The sequence below is a fragment of the Pongo pygmaeus genome, chromosome 11 (assembly GCF_028885625.2).
Source record: "Pongo pygmaeus isolate AG05252 chromosome 11, NHGRI_mPonPyg2-v2.0_pri, whole genome shotgun sequence".
NCBI lineage: Eukaryota > Metazoa > Chordata > Mammalia > Primates > Hominidae > Pongo > Pongo pygmaeus.
The window spans coordinates 39,749,171-39,772,294 of NC_072384.2; the positions used below are offsets into that span (position 1 = coordinate 39,749,171).

The window sequence follows — 23,124 nt, forward strand, 5'->3', positions numbered from 1 at the left end:
TCGTACTCATTTTTTAGTGTGTGTGGACCATTTGGTAGATGGTATTGTTCATTAAATAAAGGAACACCGCAGGAGGAGCAGGCTTAAGACATAATTCATTTAAGGTACCGGTAGACAGCCATGTGGTGATGTCGAGCAAGCTGGTGGATAAATATGTCTGAAATATAGGATAGGTTTTTGAGTTGTAAATGTGCATCTGGCAGTGATCAGAATATAGTTATGGTTTGAAGTTTAAAAGAGAACACAGAGAAAAACAGATTGGGTAGGTAAAGACGAGTCTACAAAAGAGACTGAGAAAAAGTAATCAAAATGGTTAGAGAAATATCTGGAAAGAGTGATGCCAGACAATACACGGGAAAAGTGTTCTAACGAGAGGGATAGCACATGTAACTAATGCTAAGCAGGCTTAGTGAAATGGTGGTGGGTTTAATGAAACGATTGTCATTGGCTATTGAATGAGAAGAAGGAGGAGGTGAATGCAAACGTATCTTTCCAGAAGTTTGGCCGTAAAGGGAAGAAAGACCAGAAGGTGAGCCTCGTTGCTTGTGTGAGGAAGAACAGATCCCTGAACACATTTAAATGCTTCTGATAATAATTCAGTAGACAAGACACATTTGAGGGTACAGGAGAGAAAAGAGTAATTAATGTAATGAGTTTCTGGAGGATCCAGGGAGTGTGAGAGATTTGAGATCTAGAGCAAAATGAATGGAATAGGCTTAGACTGGAAGTGAAACAAATCTTCTGTTTTGGGAGGAAGGAAGGAGGAAAGCCTGAGGACAGGTACAGGTAGATTTGTTAGTTTGGTGGCCAGATGTTGAAAAATGCTCATGATTGTTATTATTTCTTTAAAGAAGAAGGTGAAGTTATTAATTAAGAGAGGCAGCTTGGTAACAGATTTGAGAGAGTTGCCTTTTTAAAAACCTGATATGATTAATGGCAGAAATATGATTAGGAAAACAAGGGCAGACTGCTTAGTATCTTAAGTAAAAGTTAAAGCTTAGATCAAGAATTTATAGTGATATTGATCAGAATAATAGTACAATGGTCTGCAAAAATGCTTAGCAGAACTGGTACAGCTTACATTGCCATCTCTGAGAACCACCAACCTAAGAAACAGACAAAGGCAAGGGCTGGGTGAATCCACCAAGGTGAATATCACCATGTGAGACTCTGACAGTTCAACATCGGTCATTGGGATACCCCTTTCTCTCAAACTGCTGCAATGCTGAGCTCCATACTGCTGTATTTACAATTAATCTCAATTATGAAATCCTGTGCAATAAAATTCAGTACTATTTAACAACTGTCTCTGAAAACAATAAAAAAGATAGCATGTGCAGTATGCAGTCCTTAGTACTAAAGAAATTAAAGATATGAGTATCAGTATGAAGTGAGTGTATCGCCTTAACTCAAAATCAAATCCATAGAATATGAAGCAGAGTTTCAGCATAAAGATTCTAATGACTAAATCTCATCGCATGCTCCATTTTACAATGGATTACATTCAAACAAAATTTGTGAACTTTTGACATTCTCTGATTATTTTAGAAAATTCTATTTGTACCATATACATCAGTCTTGTTAAAAAATGAGTTCCCTAAGGTATTGCATTAGATAACATTATAATTTTCTCCACATGAGTGTTGGATATGCCACTGATTTATTTAAAAGAAGAGAACTATAAATGAAATCATATTGTAAGAGAAAGGCAAAGGTTTTGTGGTAACCTACTAAAGACTTGATGTTGTACTCCAAAAAAATTGCATTAAAAAAATTCATCATGGGGCTACCGTGACATCTTGAGACTCACTTAAAATTCCTTATTTTGAAATGGCATAAAGCGCATACAAACAACAAAAAAGGTATAATTTAAAGAGATTGGCTGAATTAAAATTCCAGTTTCCTGGTCATGTTCTTAATCAGCTCAACAGGAAATATTTTAGGAAAATAGAAAAGTATATATTAATTAACAATAATACATCTAAATTATAACAGAGACCTTGGAAAGTTCATATAAATCTGATCAAGTGCATCATCACAGAAAATAAGCATCTAGAGTTCTCATCTTAATTGGGTTGAGGGAAGCTTTAATGCATGATAATACTTTATAATTTATGTGACTAACTTACACGTTGTTGAGCTGATAATTACTCAAAAGAGAACCCCCCAATCTTTTCCACCAGTATTATATAAAGTGCAAAGTTTGAAAGCTCAGGCCAGAACAAGCACCACACTTCCTTGAGGTCATATATTTTACCTTCAAAAACGCAAATGCTGCTTTTAATTCCAGAGTATTTTGAATTTTTGTCTTTTAAAGTAAACTAGTAAAACTGATTCATTGAGAAAATGTGTCATGCTTATCCTTCAGCTCTCTTATATTCCAGTTCCCAACACTCAGCTCCTATAAGCTCATGTATTCTGATTGGAAATGAATAGAAATGAGATTTAATAGAAAACATATTTATTCTGGCATCCCATTTCCTCAATGCCTTAAAATGCCTTTACCCAATACCTATGCCACTTCCTGGGAATAAATTAAATACTAGAAATCTAAAGTGGTAATGCCTTAAGGTACATTCATATGGGATCAAATAATGTAACCACTAAAATATGTCATTGGAGCTTAATTACCCAGCAGCAAAGAAAACCAAGTTAGAGGTGTGAATGGAGGGGAAGGGGGCTTTGAAACATTTGGAAATGATTGAATTAAAGGCTCTCAACTCTTTTTCAGTCATTAAGATTAAATATTTAGTAGAATAATTTTAGATCTGAAAGGTACTTGAGATTTTCTAGTTTGGCTAGGATACAAATCATAAAGAGGTGCAGTGGAAAGTAAGTCTGGGAGGGTAAAATGGGGTCTTTTTCTCATAACTGATTACTAGATTGAATTGTTTGTATGTAATCAGGCACCTTGAGTAAAAACTGACATAATCGGAAGGACACTTACATAAGATGAACCTTGTAACAGTAAATAGGATGTATTGGAGACCAGTTAGGTGGCATCATGCCAGCCCAAGCAAGAAGCAATGGGAGAATGAACTAGGTGGGTGGTAGTGATTGAAGCTGAGCAATAGAGGTGATTCGCCAGAATATGGAAAACAAGGAGTAGCTTAATTGTCATCCCCAAACCTTTGAACACAAAAGTCACATGAGTTATTGCTGCCAGACTCTCCACAATGTTTGCTGTCTGTAGAGTGACCAATTATAGAAAGTGAGTGTGAGAACTTAGCCTAAGGTAGAAAGAGCCATTATGGCCATTTAACATTTCATGGGTCTCTATTATAAATGGCCAATTCAAAAGGAAACTGAAGGCCTACTTTTGGTGCAGTGTCTATGAGTTAACCCTGCTCTGCAAGGAGCTGTAAAAAAAAAAAAAAAAAAAAAAAACTATTTTTTTTTTCTGCATAATACAACACTTCATCAGGTTTGGGATGGAGATATTATCTAATCATAAACATCTGAAATAATATTAAAGAAAGTAAAATACTGTTTTTCTTAGATGACTACATATTTACAAAAGTAAACATTTTAGACAGGTTTAAAGTACATAAACCTAGAGTGCACATTCAAGTGCCTTGAATCGTGTGGCAATATCTAGCACCATTTCTGTTGATGATCTTCCAAATACCGAGAAGTGTAAAATCTATTGAGAGACTTTTTAAGTAGGTCACAAGAAATTTTGTATTTAAAAAATATATTTAACAAAATGAAACTAGTAAACATGGATTAATTTGTGATCATTTTAAGCTTCAGCACACAATTGCTTTGCGAAATAACTCTAAAGTAGTAACAATTGCTACGTTTAATGTGGTGGTTTAAAACTAAAATGTTATCTGTCAGAAAATGATCTTTGCACAGCTAGGAAATAATATATGACAAAAAGGAAAGTTGTCTTTGACCAAAAAATGTAGGTTATTTTGATATGGCAATAAGGAAATTTAGGGATTTGGGGCACAACCTATAACCTATATATCATACAGCATATGAATGTGTGCAGTTGAGTATGCCATATGTTGTTCCTATGCTTTCAGAGTAAAGCAAGCAATGTGAAAGGAAAGAATATACAGAAAATTCAAGATACACTTTTGTAGTCATGGTTGTGTTGGCTATTTTCTCTGTATTCTCCACATATCCCTATACTTGACCCGGCATCTAGTCTGAAATGGTAGACACTCAGTGAACACTTGCCCTGTGTTCGTGTTTGTCATGCCCAGATTGAGATTATACTCTGTCTGATAATGATCTGGATTTTGCATATTTAGACGAGGCTGCTATGTAATGAAACTTGGAAGAGTAAAGAGAATCATTTAAAGATTCTATCCTCTGCCTCTAGCACACACTGTATATTCTGCACAGAACCTTAACTTTCATTCTCTCATTTACAGGCACACACACACAAAAATACCTTACCTCTGTCACAGTTCTCTTCATCACTGCCATCCACACAGTCATGAATTCCATCACACAGCCATCTAATTGGAATACAGTGGGCTTTGTTTTTGCACCGAAACTGATCTTCCTTACATTCAGTCACACAGTCCATCTGTTCAAATACAAATGGACACTGCAGTTTTCATTAATGATAATGATACAATCATGGGCAAAATAAACATGCAGCTTGTAATACTAGAGCTTTATTACACTATGGGCTTTCTTTCATTTTTAGCTTAATGAATATAACTTCTACAAATGAGAATGAGCTTTAGTATATGAACAGCATGAAAATTCAGGTATTTGCTGAAATGACTGCATTCAATGTACATACCTAACATGTTAAACCGTGCTAAGAATCAAGATTCTTTCTCTTTATTTTCATTACATTTGTTTGCCCAAACCTAATTCATGTAATTCAAATATTTTAATTAAACGATATATTTTACCTCATCTGAACCATCAGCACAATCATATTCTCCATTACATTTCAAAGATGCTGAAATACATCCACCACTGGCACATATATATTCACTTGATGAGCAAGCAGGAGAAGCTGAATACAATTATAAATTTGAAATTGAGAAAGAGTAAAAATAACAGGTTTTAGAAATAAAAACATAAACACATAAATATATGAATTTATAGATGGTAATAAAAATAGTTTATATTATATAACTATATTTAATGACTGGTATTACAGATTCATTTAAATTATTTAAATAATTTTAGAATTAGTTATAATATTATTGCATTATATTAAATATACTTCATGATGTAATAGCCTGTGCAGTAAGAATTTAACTCAATAGTCCATAGAAGGAAAAAAAAAAAAAAAAAAATACCTTGATATCCTTCATCCCTTTGATTTTGAAGTGTTATGTGGGGTTTTTTTTACAATTTTAAATTAAATTATTTTAAATTATTGAAGTCTCCAAATACTTTCAAAACTGTAATAATATTTAGTAACCTTTGAGTATGTTAATTCTTACATTCACTGTATAAAGCACAAAGTCGAAATCTTGGCATGGTCTCATAGACCCAATAATATCTATTTGGTTGCATTGACATAAATAAAGTGTTTGAATAAGTTCTAAGAATTGTATTGTTTGGGGATTTTAAATATGAATACATGTGTAATTAACAGAGTTAGCAGAACGTGCAGTATTCCTTTATGATGCCGAAATTAAGAATAACAAGCAGCTAAATGTTATTTACAAGTGTAATATTTGCAAGTTTATAATACTTATAAGTGTATCAGTCACAAGATGTAAATACTACCCAGTCTAATTAATTGACAGAAATTATGATAGCTGCCTTTTTCTATAAGCTTGAGTTGGCGAGGCTTGCATTCAAATGTCTGGGCTTCTGGCCTTACGTTAGACCACTATGTAGTCTCTCATACTTACTTAATGACTTTGTGGTCTGAATTCCTTAGCTCAGGGACACTAAAAAGCTTTTTCCTTGAGTTTCAACTCCTTTTAATTGGCAGTGTTTGTCTAGGGATCTGTATTCATAAGGAGTCTAATAACATGTCTGTATTCAGTAAGAAAGAAATCTGTGATCAATTAACAATATGGCCCATGGACATGGTACTGGGGCATAGTAATGTGTGAGCCTTGTACTTGTGATTCTGACCTAGTCTCTCAAGGTAATGTTTGTATGGTCATACATACATGATAGTACAGTTTTCCACCAGTAATATTTTTCTGTAAGATAATGTAATTAAAATATATAATTAAAAAATGAAGTGTCTTAATGAGTATATTTATAGAGACACCTAGCACATAAATTGAGTAGTGTATCTTTTTTCTGGCTTTGCTTTCTAACTTTACTCAAATTTTGGCCCAAGATGTAAATACAAACAACACAATTATGCTTCTTCTTAGCTAGCATCACATTGAAATGAGTACATTCTATTTCATAATCACCATTTCCATAACTAAAACCTATCTTTTATTGTACTTATAATTTCAACAGATTTTACTTTGCTATCTTGGGGAAACAATTCCAAATGGTATAATAAGATATAGAAACCAGAAAATCAAATTTGGGGAAATTACGCTTGGCTTCCATTCATAAGTAATGATCTTATTTTCCAAAACACATGAGGCACACACTAATTTATCCACAGATTTGCAGACCATTTCTTAAAAATGGTAAACACATGACATATTTGCCACTGTTTTCTGCATATTGCTGCTTAAATTTAAATTCTATCAAGGTAAAATGTTAACTAAATGAAATATCACTTCAGTCCTTTTACCTGGCTCACAGCTTTTCTCATCTTCCCCATATTTACAGTCCTCATGGCCATCACATTTCCATTTTGCTGGTATACACTGACCATTGGAACACTGGAACTGATCTTTGGAACAACTTGTTTCACAATTTCTCTATGAAAAACAACAGAGATATAATTAAAATTAAAATTTTAGAAACACTTCTACACACTCAAAAGACAAGAAAACTTATGTACAGAAAACCTGGAACTGATCTTGGAACAACTTGTTTCACAACTTCTCTGTCAAAAACAACATAGATGTAATTAAAATTGCATTTTTAGAAAAATGTTTACAAACCGAAGGACTAGACAACTTATGCATAGAAACCCAGAAGTGTAGGAACCATGTCTGCTATATAAAAGTGGCTCAGATGCTAATATTTTAAGCCCATGGCTATATAACAGAATTATAACAATTTTCCACTTTCATTTGTCTCTGTGAGTCATAATAAGACAAAAAATGGAAAAAAAAAAACCCACAAATGTTATGGTTTCATCATCATACTATTTAAGTTACTCTGAGAGTATCATTATTCAGTAGATAGTTATGGGGTAATGGAATTTTAATAATTTTAGGTAATAATGAAGATTATGAGATAGTAAAAGAGTTAAAGAATTACTTCTACCTGGCACAATAGCCCCAGGCACTCAAGAGGCTGAGGCAGGAGGACTGCTTGAATCCAGGACTTTGAGGCTGTAGTGCGCTATGATAGGCACACATGAATACCACTGCACTCCAGTCTAGGCAATATAGCGACATCTTTTCTCTAAACAATTTTTTTTTCAAAAATTATTTCTAAGCAACTACATCCATTTATTGGCTATAGGGAGAAGAAGGCTAAGGATATGGAATGTGAAACAAACAAAAATCCTAAGACAAATCTGTTTTGCATTGGCAAAGCTTTCCCTGGTGTTCTTCCTTTCTCCGGTCTCCATCTCTTTTCCTTTGCACCCATCCTTTTACAGTTTAGTTGTTGTAATTCTCCTTCTCCTCTTTTCTGACATTGTTCCCTAAAGAACTGTGAAATGAATTGTCAAAATTTTCATTTCTGCTAGTCCATATACAGATTTTATGTGGAAGTCAAACAAGATGGCAGATTTACTTTTGAGGATCTGTATATGAGATAAATGAAATGGAGTCACTAGAAATCACCTTCCCTGGGTCTGAATGCTCTGGTTGAAATGGAGTACTCCAATGAAGTGTCTCATTGGGACGATGTTTTCTGTTGTTAGGGAATTTCTATTTTTGCCAAAATGTACCTGTCTGCTTCTTCCACACAAAAAAAGTAACAATCTCATGGTTTGTGGAACTCCTAGCAAGTAAAGCACGTTGAACTACTACTTGCTGCTTCTTCCCAGTTTCATGCCCATGTAAGGAAGGAGAGTTCACTTTCTAAATTCCTGAAATTTTCTCTTTGTGATAACAGTTTAAGTAGAAATGGAACTACTTAAGAAAAGGTTTTTTATGTGTAAGGATAATCGGAAATGTGGGATATCTGGAGTAAGCTACATAATAGCAAATGATGTGAAAGACATTAGAGAATGTCATAACAAAGAGATGTCATATGTTTTATTCACCACTGTATTCTCCATACTGTTAGTGCCGGGGACATAGTAAACATTCAGTACAAACTGCTGAGTGAATTAATAAATTAATAAACCAGCAAATATAGAAAACAAATGTAAATTAACATCTCATATAACTTTATCCCAGCTCTACTGGGATAAAGATCATGCCTGTCTGTGAACCAAGTATCTAATACTGTCACATGATTATAATAACTATCCAGTAAACATTTTTAGGAGCAATGAATGATTATCTCTGCAAGTGGGCTTATTTAAGTAAAACAGCTCAATGACCAATGGTACTGTTGTGTCATTTAGCTGTATAAAATACTATTTGGTAAAGTAAGGACTCAAAAGAGATCTATAACTTGAATTAAAGTTTCTTTAATGTATAACTATTTCTCATTCTTCAGTTTTTTTAAATGCCATTTACTACTTGAAGAAAACAGGTCAGTTATACTATAGAATAGCTCACATTCTGAATTTGACTAATTGCATCCTAAGAATGTTGATACCTTTGCAACCTCCAAAGTGATTAATAAGCTTTTGCTTTTTAAAGTATTGTTGTGAACTCATTGATTTTTATACTGTGTGTGTGTGTGTGTGTGTGTGTGTGTGTGTGTGTTTTAATCCCTTACAGTCATTTTTCTTTCTAATGCACAAATTGTCCCTTTTGTCAGTGGAAGTTCAAGTTTGTTGTTGTGCACTTTGTACACTCTCTTAATAATCTCAGATGTTAGCAGCTCATCTTGTCAATTTATTTTCTCACACCTAAAATTAGGCATATCTCAAAGGAGTCTTGTTTCCTTTAATTGGAAAATGGTATTTAGAGACCACTTGGTGAATTTCAGGACAGTCATTACCATTGGTTTATAATTGGTTCTAGGACTTTTCATTGGCAGATGTAGAAATCATATATTTTTAGAAAGAGAAAGATTAATCAAGATCTTATACTGATACTTTTGGATTTAATAAGAGAGGATTTTTACTTAACTTTTTGTTTCTACATTTATATCTCCTTTCTCTTACTTTGAAATTTTGAATTCTAATGACATTGACATAAATAAGCATTTGAACCACCCTACATGTTTCAAATTAGCAGAACCAATATTATTATTAACAATAAGTCAATGGATGCAGTTTAAGATTTGTTTTTTTTGTTCTTACAACATATTACGCTAAATGTAGAGGAAAAATATTATAATTTAAAATCACTTTAAATAATCATTTTCTGTGTGTGCCACAGAGATAAATACTTGCTATACAATTAGACTGAACCATGTTTTTAAACTTCTTCTTTGTTGTTTTGTTATCAAAAAGCTGATCATATTATCAGTTCCATTCATACAGAAACTTATCTTCACAATTCTCCCAATTTTTGTTCTTAATGTGAGAGTATTCTGTGTGTAATTCCGTTTTCTAGCCACTTGTTCAGTTTTTTTTTTGTCTAGACTGTAAAAAAAAAAAATAGAAATCAACTACCAATAGTGTTAGCTACTTCATTACATATAGACTGCACTAACATCTATAAATGTAGAGAAAAATGACTTTACTACAATTAATTTCATCTCTTCTGAGCCTTATCATGAAAATGTCTGGATATATGGAGATATATTTAGCCATCAAATCACTATGTCCACCAACTTTTGGGTTGAGAGACATGGTAATAAGGATATCTACTTTCACATGAATAAGATTTTAAAGAAGTAGTAGTATTTGATTTCGCATATGCACTTTGCATATCTTGTGAATATGATTCAAGATAAATATATAAGCCTTAAGCAATACATCCCCACCTCTTGATGTTTTACAGTTTGTTATTAAATAAACAAAACCAAAGCCAAGATATTTTCATGGATGAGTTTAATTAAAATGTGTTTTTCTGCCTTAAAAAAGTTTAATGTAATTTTCAAATGTATGAATGCTAGGTAAATACATGGCTGGTAAATGACTGTAAAAAATGTAACTCTCCTTTGTGTTTAAAAAAAAAAAATGGTTTGACTTTTATTTTATGAAGAGCTCCATGACTAGAAGTGGTGTATTTTTCAACTTTTTCTCTTGAGTGACCTTTGCATCCTTGAGACTTAGGTTTTGCTAGCCCTCCGGCGAGAAATTACATGTGCTTGTTTTCAAAATCTAGGCTGCTGAATGTGGTTATTGTGACTTTTCCAAAATGGTGAGAGAAGGGAGAATTGTCCAGTCCTACAGGGAATGCCTCAGGGCTGGAAGAGAACTAGTTTGCATGAATTCTGTAAATACCAGAGACCTGTAGTGTCTCCCACAGAGGCATGATATCAGTGGATACCTAGGGAATCGGGAACTGAAACACAGAAACCTCCAGAGATGCAGCGAAAATCCTCTGGCCAAGTCTATGGTCAGCAGGAGGGCATTCATGAGAGGTGAGTACATATGCTTCTCAATCAGAGCAGCAGAGCTTTAGGGAATCATTGCAATACAGGAGCCATGGTGTACACTGAGGAACAGGAGCTTTTTTTTTTGTTGAGGTGGAGTCTCACTCTGTCACCATGCTGGAGTGCAGTGGCATGATCTCAGCTCACTGCAATTTCTGGCTCCCAGGTTCAAGTGATTCCCCTCCCTCAGCCTCTCAAGTAGCTGGGACTATAGGCGTGCACCATCATGCCTGGCTAATTTTTTTGTATTTTAGAAGAGACAGGGTTTCACCATGTTGGCCAGGATGGTCTCGTCCTCCTGACCTCGTGATCCACCCGCCTCGGCCTCCCAAAGTGCTGGGATTACAGGCGTGAGCCACCACACCCGGCTAGAGCTCTTTTTTCCTTCACTTCTGACTGGACTTGATTGCGCAAACCTTGTGTTTCTGATATTATCCATGTGACATCACTGATACTGGGATATGAGAGCTTGGGGTCCTTTTAGATTTGATTGAGAAAAATATATATAATCATGTATTGTTTATTATTTTTAAAGCATCATGGAGTAATTAATATCTGAAACATAAGGACATAAATGCATAAATAACAAATTGTATGAAGTATTATAAATGTTAGCACAAACTAAGTTTATAGAATTATCCAGAGGATTTGTAAACTTTTTCACTTAAATAGGCCTTATTATAAATGGATTGTGATTCATCACCGAAGCAAAGCTCAACCTGTGGTTTCATAAAAATTGATGACCCACATCGATGTCTGTAAGACTATATCTATGGAAGAAAGAGACTGGGGAGAAGAAACTGTTTAAAATGCATAAAAATATTAGTCCTGACTATAAATACTGCAGCAAATTTATGAACTAATTCACAGATGGCAGGGGCATCAGCTATAGGGAATAGGGTTTCCAAACATCCTGTTCCCACAACCCAGCTATTCACCAGTTGAGGTAAAACAGACTATAAAATTAACTGTCAATAGCAGCACAAGAGCTATTCCCCGTGCTGCAGATGTGGAGCACGGCACATGGATATAATACTTATCTCAATGTGTCAGGAGCAAAGTATTTCTGAGCTGTCCTTGCTGCACTTATTGGACTGAATAATAATAATTACAAATGTGGTTCTAAAGCGCTGCTTTCTTTTTGATTTTACAAAGATGCCTACCTCATCAGAGCCATCTGCACAGTCAAAATCTCCATCACACCAAAACCTTGAAGAAACACAGTCCCCATTGGCACAGAGGAAATCTTTCAATGTACATGTCTGTGGCTCTGGGGATAGAAAAACAGCACAGGGTTATTCTATTATATGTAAGTGCATTGCAGAATTTATATGACACATGACATGAAGTAGCATTAAAGAAAAAAAAGGAGGTTAGTCAGACAGAACCAATATATTGTTTAGGAAAAATCTCATGGAGCATCTATGGTACATAATATAATAATTTTTCAAATTTATTTTTAAAGTCATGAGTACAAAATGGCATTACAAAAACAAGTTGGAACATAGGACAAAAGATAAATGGTCTACTGTTTAATATAAATAAGCCTGAAAATGTACCTATTGTCATACTATAACAATGATCTTTTTTAGTTGCTGGAGTTCTATATCATTTTATGTATTCACTTTAAGTAAGTACGACATTTTGTGACTCTCTGTACCCATGGGGCTGTTTATTATTACCTGGGCAGTGAGTCTAGCCTTTGTATTTGACTTTATATTATGTATTCTAAAAAGATTCTAATTATTCAATTTTGTCCCCAGAAAATCTGGAGTTCCTGGAACAAGAACAGTATATAGGGATAATATTACACAAAGCTAGTTTGTAAGATTCATCTTTAAAAACTGTACACTTGTTTATGCCATTGTTTATTGTGCCCTATATCACTTGCCTGTCAATTTAGATAATTTAGATTTAATTATGCTGTCCCATATTCCACATAGGGCATAAGCCACATAGTAATGACTTACTACTTGGCTTAATTCCTATTGGAATATGTTTCATCTGGAAAATGAAGTAGGATTTCAGAAATTCGTTCATACAAGTAATCAATATGACTGCTGGATATCATCTCTTGTTTTGTTTTTGTTCTCTAAACAGGACTGATATCTTACATGATGAAAGACCTCTTCGTGTTTTCTCTGTTCATTCCTTGTATTTGCAGCTGTATCACACATAATAATATTCTTACTGGGTCAAGAAGCAATAACTAACAGACATTAAGGAATATCCATATGATGCCTGATTTTCTGCACAAAGATTGTGAGTAAATCAGTCTGCATTTGGATTTTGCTCTACACAATCCCTTGGTTTCTATATATAGAGTAACATCTTGATGGTTTGGTATCATGAGGGCTCCTACATTTCTATATAAAGAAACCCTTTCAGGGCAAGGCACGGTGGCTCACGCCTGTAATCTCAGCACTTGGGAGGCCGAGGCGGGCAGATCAGTTGAGGTCAGGAGTTCAAGGCCAGCCTGGTCAACATGGCAAAAACCCGTCTCTACTAAAAATACAAAAATTAGCCTGCCTTGGTGGCAGGCGCCTGTAATCCTAGCTACTTGGGAGGCTGAGGTGGGATAATTACTTGAATCTTAGAGACAGAGGCTGCAGTGAGCTGAGATCATGCCACTGCATTCCAGCCTGGGCGACAAAGCAAGACTGTGCTTCAAAAAAAAAAAAAAAAAAAAAAAAGAAAAAAAAGAAACCCTTCAGAACATTGGATGGGAAGAACTATAGAAAAAGTAATGTGTGTCAGCAAGCATTTCGTTCTACTCTGCTACTTAGTTTAGTTTAAAACAAGACCACGGTATAAGACAAGGTGCCATTTGATAGAATGGGAAAATGCCCTTAAGTGGATAATCTTCTCATATTCCTACTCTCCTTTGTTTAGTAAATGTGACAATAGAAATTTCCCTTTTTGTTTATATAAGGTATTCACATAGATTATGCTTTAATCTTAAAAATAACAAATAATACTAATATTTATTATAACAATAATAATAATTACCATCTACCAATTGCTTATTTGTTGTCAGGTACTAGGTAAAGTTAATGCAAAGTACTTGAATTAACTCACCAGTGAATTTTTATAACAACTCTCTAAGGAACGTGCTATATTTGCACCCTGTTTTAGATGCGTAAATTGAGGCACAGAGTTGATAAGTAACGTACTTCAAATCACTGAGCGTACAGAAGAGCTATTAATTGAACCTGAATCAAGACAACCTGATACCAGGGCCTGTACTTTTTCCTAGTAGGCTGTATCATTGCTTCCCATACAATTGAGGAAAAAGTAAGTGTCCACATATGACAGAGATTAACATTAAAGCCCTGGGAAGCCAAGTTACTTATCTAAGGTACATGGCTAGCAATATCTATTTTATTAATAACAACAAGAGAAAACTCATTTGCTCTTATCATCATTCCATACTGAAGCCATTTCGCCCTCCTGGTTGCAGACACATGCAGTTTTATTCTTAGAGGAAAGAAATTATAGTGAAATATGTTCAATTTATTTAACAATGGAAAATAACGGCCAAAAATTTTTTCATGAAAAGAATAAAGAAAGAGTAAATTTAAAACATATCGTACTTACATGTTTAAAAACAGAAGAAGAAACATCTAATTTCATAGAATTGGGAGTTGTGGAATGGGACTAATTCTTCCTCTAATGTTCTAATTTGCCTTTATCCTATTTAAAAGTAAGTGTGCTCATCATGTGCTAAACAGCAAAGGCTTCACAGACCTTGACACACTTTGCTATACAAAGGGTTGAAAGTTGTTGATGTAGGTCAAAAAAAGTTATCAAGCCAGTAGTTGAAAGCATTTGCCCAAGAGTTCCACAGAATGCTCGTTTTCTATCTAGAGACTTTGTCCTAACATTATTAATTATTCTGCTTCAAAATGGCAGTAGAGAGGCTGAGAGATTTGCTGGGAAAAGCTTTTCCAGGGAAAGTGGAAATTCTGCGTGTTTCTATCATGTTTTTAAAAATGCCAGCAAATCTACTTCTGAATAATAATCATGAATTATTTATACATATACAAATACCATCAAGGAATAGGGTACTGAGTCTATTTCTAACCATCATTCATATACCTCAGAATCTTTTGCCACTAGATAGCTCAAAAATAAACTCTCTCTTGAGGAAAATGTTATTTAGTTATCATGGAAAGCCCTAAGAAATTTTTCCTTATTGCTTATCTTACCTTTGATCTTATTTGGATAAAGTAAAAGATCAATTTTCAGACTTTATCATGATACTATTTTTCTTGTGAAAGAGAACAATAACAACAACAACATGATTGTAGTAAAAGCTAACCCATCTGAAAAAAAAATTGAGTGTGACATTTTTCCCCTGTATTTCCAAAATGCTATTTTCATGCTAATTTTTTTGGATATTGCCTATATCCCTGGACCAAGAGTAGATGGGGAACTCTACATGGGAACAATTAACCAGGTTTTCCATAAACCTCATCTAGACAAGCCAGATTGGCAACCAAGAAGCTTTTGCAGGGTATGCTTTCCATGTTTCAGAAGGCTAATTGGGATTCTTCAATAAGAATAAAATATAAAGGGCTGAGTGTGGTGGCTCATGCCTGTAATCCCAACATTTTGGGAGGTTGAGGTGGGCAGATAACCTGAGGTCAGGTGTTCGAGACCAGTCTGGCCAACATGGTGAAACCCCCCTGCACGAAAAACACAAAAATTCGCTGGGCACCGTCGTGCGCACCTGCAATCCCAGCTACTTGGGGCGCTGAGGCAGGAGAATCACTTGCACCCAGGAGACGGAGGTTGCAGTGAGTCAAGATTGCGCCACTACACTCCAGCCTCAACAAAGTGAGGCTCCCTCTCAAAAAAAAAAAAAAAAAGAACAAAATACAGGGGCATCACGTAGACTGATCATTTCTTTCAATACTGATGGAGGCAAAAACATACAACCACAGAACTGAAAAGAGCTTTGGAAGTCAACTTACACAAAACTGAAGAAAATTATGTTCAGGAAATAAAAGTGGCTTTCAAAACCATAGAGTTAATGGCAGAGCAGAAAGACTTTTGGACTTCAGTTTCTCTACTATCTTAAAAACTTAGAGATAAGTTCAAAAGTTATATGAATGTCGATGTTAGCATTTGACAAGAATTTTAAAATACAATTAGTATAATTTATACTCTATACAAATAATCTTCTGATAGAAATTCAGTGTGAAAGTACTAGAAATTCAAATAAGGCAGAAGCAGCTTGTCTCTCTATGTAAACCTAAATTTTTAATTACTTGTTATTTTAAAATCCATTGGATTTTTAGTTACTTCTTAATAATGTAAGGCTATAATTTATTTTGTAAATCAGTAACTTAGATGGCATATATGACATATTTTATTTTTTGTTGATAAAGATATTAATGAGGGAAATGATAAGCAGAGGATGATAAAATGACAATGAACTAATTATCCTATGTATATATAAAAATATAGAAAGCATATTAAATTTAAAACATAGTTGGCAGTTAATTGCCCCACTACTATTTGAACTCTTCCCGTATCTATCACTGGACTATCTCCAACACAATTTAAAAAGTAAATGAATGAAATCAGATTCATAAACAAAGAAGTCCAAAAGTGACTTTAAATTATGTTGCTGTTATTTTTCAACTACAGTTATGTGTTACATAATAACATTTCCAACAACATACAGTGGTGGTGCCATAAATTATAATATTTTTACTGTGCCTTTTAAATGTTGATAGGCAAATACATACCATGGTGTTACAATTCCCTATAGTGTTCAGTACAGTAACATGCTGTATAGGTTTTTAGCCTACGAGCAATTAGCTGAACCATATAGTTTAGTTGTGTAGTAGTCTGTACCATCTATGTTTGTGTAAGTACATTTGATGTTGTTCACACAATGATAAAATTGCCTAGCAACAAATTTCTCAAAATGTATCCCCACTGTTAAGCAACACATGATGATATAGGTTGATTTATATGCCTGTGGTATGTTTCACTACTTCATAATAGCTAACAATGACTGCTAAATGTAAATCAAAGTTCATAACATTGATCAATAATATTTAGAAAATAGGACAACATATACCACAGCCCTAATATATTAGGACAGTGATGTGTGTGTGTGTGTGTGTGTGTGTCTGTGTTTACAATTATTTTAATAGATAACAGCTGCAAATATCTTGATAGATTTTAGTACAGCAATAGTATTTTTTTTCTAAGGCTTGTTTCTATATGACTAATATTTTGGTGCTCCCCAAAGATATAAGTGAATTCTTTTCTCGTTCTTTATTGACTAAATTTCTGCCTGTGTAGAACGACTGGCATTGTCAATGTTGAAACCTTCCCATTTCTTCTGGCCTATTCAAAATAGTATCTTCAAGCCCTATTCAATTATCTAGATCCCTGGATCCATCCTCTTACACGTTCAAAACATGTTAATATACTTTGATATTTGCCCTAACATACACTGACACTCCTCTTACATGTGTAAAATGTAAACATACTCTTATACTTGTCCCATATATGCCTACTTACTCTTCCATATTACAACTGTAAAATACTTCATTCTTGTTCACTGTCATCTCTCCTCTGCAACTTCATCAATATTACCTGTCTTAGTCAACAAGCTCAGAGTGAACAGAAACTAAAAGAGAACCACACATAATTGGGTATTTTATACTGGAATGCTTGATATTGCAACCACTTCCCTTGCTTTTTCTTAAGGGCACTGTGGCTACAGTGATTTATCACTGAGTTTCCACAGTGACAAGTGAGAGTCAATGTTCTTTCTCCTTGCTTTCTTGTGCCAAAGGCTGACTTTTAGATGTCAGTACAATGATATTCAGCCACTTAGAAAACCCCAACAGACTCAGAAGCAGGCGAGCCCTTCCTTCTTCTCCTGCTTTTCTTATTATAGCAGTAGGCTAACTTCTCACATAGATTCAACCCCACCATGAATAAAAGTTCTCCAAGACATGTCTACAGAGTTGGCCTCTCATCCACCCTCTTCTGCTTTCAACATCCTTCCGTTATAAGGCATTTGCTCTCAGTTACCTTATTGATGATTAACACCAAATATATCAAGAAAAAAGCTAAGTAGATATTTGTACACTTAAGTTCTGGTTCATAAATAAACAGAAAGTATATGCATAATTGTGGGTTTTTTTGTATTTATGCTTCTATCCCTACCAGCTCCACGCCATCAGAATTTTATTTTAATCATTAAGTGGATCGGAGAACTTCCATATATAGTTTTTAAAAACTGGTGATTAAAGAAATCTAAAACTCTATTGACCCTGTGCAATGCTCTTTATCTACCTAAAGACTATGACCTGTTAGAAGATATGTATGTAAAGAGGGAGTTATAAAAGTTTGTATATTCAGGGTATTCCGTAATCACAATAATCCAGAGATTTCATGCTTAATATACTTCATTCCCAAAGACAGGTCTGATTAAGTTTTGAAAGTTATCCAAAACATTAGTTGGTATTTTGCAAGCCAAATATCCAAGTGGTTTATTAAGGCTTTCACTCTACTAATTATATGCTTTAATATAACATATTCCTATGTAGATTTAGTCTTCTGCCTCTGGGGAAATGAATGCTCTTAGTCCAATGAGATGTCTGCAAGAATAGACATTATTGTTCTTAATCTGCATCAAGTCTTCTTGGAAGTACCAGATATAAATATTTAATAAATGGAATTTGATTATTATCTTATTTTAAACATGCTTGTGTAGCTTTCTTTGTTTAAATGACAGTGTATAAAAGTGCCAATAAGAAATATATTCAGGCCAAGTGTGGCAGCTCATGCCTGTCATCCCCACACTTTGGGAGGCCAGGGTTTATTGCGTGGGCCCCAGAGTTAGAGATCAGCCTGCGCAACATGGCAAGATCCTGTCTCTACAAATAATAAAGAAAACTAGGCAGGTGTGGTGGCATGCTTCCACAGTCCCAGCTGGAAGGCTGAGGTGGGAGGATCACCTGATCCTGGGAGATCAAGGCTGCAGTGAGTCATGATCATGCCACTGCTCTCCAACCTGAGCAACAGAGTAAGACCTTCTCTCAAAAAATACATATATATATATATATATATATATATATTCTGAAATAAATGCTACAATCTGGAGATACTGTCACAATTTTATATAACTGCCGTACTCTTCAGAAAGTAAAATTTTGGGATAATTATTTTTAAATTTATTATATAAAATGGAGAAGACAGATGATAACAATAGTGTTATTCTATCTTCAGAGAAATGTATCCTGAATATATAAGGTGTTAACTACTGTAGAGAGAATAAGTGATATTTCACTGAAATATGCTCATGGGCGAATTTGTAGTGTAAAAGGATTTGAGACTGAAATGAAATGAATACCATTTGTTAAACAATGAGATGTTTTGTAGTGACTCCACATCATTCAGCTCATTGTGTGAACTTGCATCAAGGGTTTCCTTCATTGCATACTAATGGGTTGCATTAAACCTCATGATACTTTCATACCAGTTGTGAGAACTGTAACAAAATAACTCTTAGGATAAGCATTTCAATAATTCTACCATTTGAGATTCAGGTAGTCTGAATATTCTTGTCCAAATGTGAATATATGTATAAAAATGTGAGCCATAAGACAGGTTCAAATTTATACCTTGACAGAACTAAAAATTGCCATCCTGCTTATTGAATGGACTGTCAAGCTCAAAACATTATTAGGCAAGAGTTACTTACTACAGTTTTCTTCATCTGAATTATCACTGCAGTCATTTTGGCTATCACACCGCCAGTGATCTGGAATACAGTTGTTGTTTTTACACTGGAATTCATGAGGTCCACAAGTCTTTTTATCTGTAATGGAAAGAACCAGAGTTTGCATTGTAGATTTCCATGAAGACATCCCTCACAATGTCCTGACTGCCATGCCAAATCCATGGCATATAATGTTTCCTTAATTCAGTTACTAAGAAGCATCCTTAGGAAAAATTGAAGGCAAGTGCTGAGGAAAATACATATTTTTTGTCTTGTTTTATGTTGTGACTGTTCATGCTTTCACCATGAGCTAATCAGTAAGAAACCGATTGGACCATCCAAGCAAAGTCAACACAAGTCAGTTTTTAAAAAATCAAAATTGGCCGGGCATGGTGGCTCACGCCTGTAATCCCAGCACTTCGGGAGGTTGTCCTTTCCTTTGGGACACTTCCTCTCTTATCCACCCCGTATTTCTGCTATGAAGCAACAAAATATATGGTTATTAATCAAATTCTGTGGTCGTCATCTTGGCTTTCTCCCTAAGGAGCTCTTATTCGTAATTGATCTGTGATTAGTTGTTCTTTCTAAATCCTGGCCACTGCCCACTCATAAACTCATAGGTTATAATAATGCTTCACATGTGTACAGAGTTTGAACATTAATTATGTGCCATCTCACACGAACCTTTAAACAATTCCACTGAGTACCAGGAAAAGTATTAACTAGCCTTTCACTTTACAGATGGTGAAATAAAAACTTTTGGAAATTTAGGAACTTAATAAATTTTCACTATTATTAAATGGCACAGCCAATATAAAAGAAGTGTGCTTCCAGTCCTGATCTAGCGCTTTTTACAACAAATGTAACTTACATCTATATCAGCCAGAATCAGAATGCATGTAATACGAATTTATTTAAAATTTAAATCATATGTATTTAAAGAGCAATATTGAACTATATATAGCTAAAACAGTGCTCCATTAAACCTTAATGTGCATACATATAAGTCATTTGGGAATTTTGCTATAATGGAAATTGGGATTCAGTAGGTCTGGGTTTCTAATGAGCTGGCTGGCAATAATATTGCCTTTTGTCTATGAAGCACACTGAATAGCAAGGTTCTAAAGTATCAAAATTATGAATTAAATAACATTAAAATGATAAAATTATAAGCCTCAATACACAATTTAGAACACATTTCCCTTTCATGTACTTAGATCAACTGCTTATCAGCCATACTAGAGATGGATAGTGAAGTGCTTCCAGTCTCAGACTAGTAAAACAAATTAGCTAAAGGAGTGGGTAAGTTATTGGTGGTGGTTTTGTGCTTTACTTCGAAATGCAACTTATAGAATTCAGACTTAAATAACATTAAGAAAGCAAAAGTGACTTAGGTATACTTATGAAAATTAAATACTGAGCATGTATTGAGGATCCAGCCTCTTTGCTAAGCATTTTCATACACAGAATCATACCCAATCCTCATAATATTTTAAAGTATTTTTATATTTATTTAAACATATGAGGAAAATAACTCTCAAAACATTTAAATAATTTCTCCAATCTTACAAATATGTTAAATGGCAAAGTGGGAATTTATATCCAGCTCCAGCAACATTTTATTAGATAAATTCTTATGATAGATTTCAAATGCATTTTTCTATTTAAAAAAAAAGTATTGCCTGAATTTCCCTTCCTCCTTTTCTTCCTGCCTGCTAATAATTATTCAGAATGTCAGGTGCAATGTTTTCTGCTTTATATTATGTCCACTTTGTCTGTGTTATATTTAACTTTAGGTTTAAAATTTGGCCTAAACTTTGCAGAATTTCTAATGTGACATTCTACACACCTCAATCAGGAAATATGTTAGGTTGAATGACCACTGAAAATATGAGGTTTTGTACTGAACAATTTGGATGTCTATTTTATTTGCCAGTTATAATAAACTCTAAAAATACTGCTCTATGTGTAAACATTAGTCTTATTTACTCCTTGCATGTGTTGCTTGTACTTTTTTTTTTTTTCTTCCTGGAGATGGAGTCTTGCTCTATCCCGCAGGCTGGAGTGCAGTGGCATGATCTTGGCTCACTGCAACCTCCGCTTCCTGAGTTCAAGTGATTCTCCTGCCTCAGCCTCCCTAGTAGCTGGGATTACAGGCATGCGCCACAATACCCAGCTAATTTTTGTATTTTTAGTAGAGACAGGGTTTCGCCATGTAGGCCAGGCTGGTCGTGAACTCCTGACCTCAGGTGATCCGCCAGTCTCGGCCTCCCAACGTGTTGGGATTACACGCGTGAGCCACCATGCCTGGCCTGCTTGTACTATTTTTAAATAATGTCTTAAAATTTTAGGATATAAGAAAATAAGAAAGATCAGACTGGACCAGAAAAATAGCCCATGTTATCCAGTTTTATAACACTGACTCTCAGCACAACAATTCTCCTTGACTGCCAAAGGTTAATATTTGGTAATGACAATCAATTTAATAGGTTTTTTAATTTTTTTCCTAAATCCATTTTGTAGTTTTTCTATATTTAAACATTTGTATCATAGTTTGTGTTTAAAAATACCTGCACCTATTTCTTAACAAAAACAAGTTAGAGTTCATTGCTAAAATTTCCTTCTGGGGCGTGAAGAAAGAGTAATGCAGGAAACATTAGTGGCCTTATGTAAGGTTATACAAATTTTATGTTTCCAAGTTATTTAACTTTTTTGATCCATGAAATTACTTGTAAAAATTACAAATACAAACTACATAGCATTGTTCTGCATTTCAAACCTCCCTTGAGGTTCACACACACACACAAAGAGACACATTTTAGAGGGGAACTGTATAAGTAAGGCCTAAAACATCAGTTCTCGAATTGGTTACACATTAAAATCACTTGGGGAACTTTAAAATATCTCTTTGCCCAAACCATATCCCATATCAAATCAATAAAATCAGATTCTCTGGGGTGGGATCCAACCATCAGTATTCATTAAAGCTAGTCTATGATTCCAATGAGAAACCAAAATTAAAAATCACTGGCTCAAAAAACTGATATAAAACAGAACATATATATTTCCATGTTATATTACCTTCAGAGTAATTAATATAAAATGCTCACAATATGTAATATTTTACATTAATTTATACTGTTAAATAGCATTCAAATATCTCATTATTCCCTTTTTCAAGTATTATAAGTATGGAGAAAACAAATATAGTATTTAGAAACTTGCTTTCATTTTAAACATATTATCACATAATATATGTGGTACTGGTAATAAATTTGATCCTCCCAGAAAGGTAAGATGAGAGACCTTTTAATAGGAGAATTATATGTAGTGTATAATGTAATATTATTGGTGTTTGTTTATGGATGGGACATTTCTGAAAAGGGATTCAAAAATCTAGCACTAGGGATGCCTCTGGGAGCAGGACGTGGAGAAGTGAAATAAAAAACAACAGTGGGAATGGAATTTAAGTTTCTCTTTAGACCCAAATGAATCTACTAACTACTGCAAGTAATAAGTAAATTTAAGAAGGTAATAAAATATAAGATCAATATATAAATTTAATTGTATTTTTATACGTTAGCAATAAACAAAAATGAAACAAACTGACAATGGTATCAATGAAAAAAAAATGCCTATGAATAGATCTAGCAAAATTTATGTATGGTCTTTATACT

The 23,124-nt window shown here is 34.3% G+C and overlaps 1 protein-coding gene across 1 annotated transcript in view; it reads right to left on the minus strand.

The window, feature by feature from the left end:
* LRP1B (LDL receptor related protein 1B) overlaps nt 1-23,124 on the minus strand; it is a 1,896,287-nt gene that overhangs the window by 133,372 nt on the left and 1,739,791 nt on the right. The window contains exons 67-71 of the mRNA XM_054478394.2: nt 19,430-19,546; nt 11,856-11,962; nt 6,698-6,827; nt 4,881-4,987; nt 4,411-4,543 (exon numbers count right to left, since the gene is read on the minus strand). Coding sequence (XP_054334369.1) covers nt 4,411-4,543; nt 4,881-4,987; nt 6,698-6,827; nt 11,856-11,962; nt 19,430-19,546 — 594 coding nt within the window. The remainder of the gene's footprint in view (nt 1-4,410; nt 4,544-4,880; nt 4,988-6,697; nt 6,828-11,855; nt 11,963-19,429; nt 19,547-23,124) is intronic.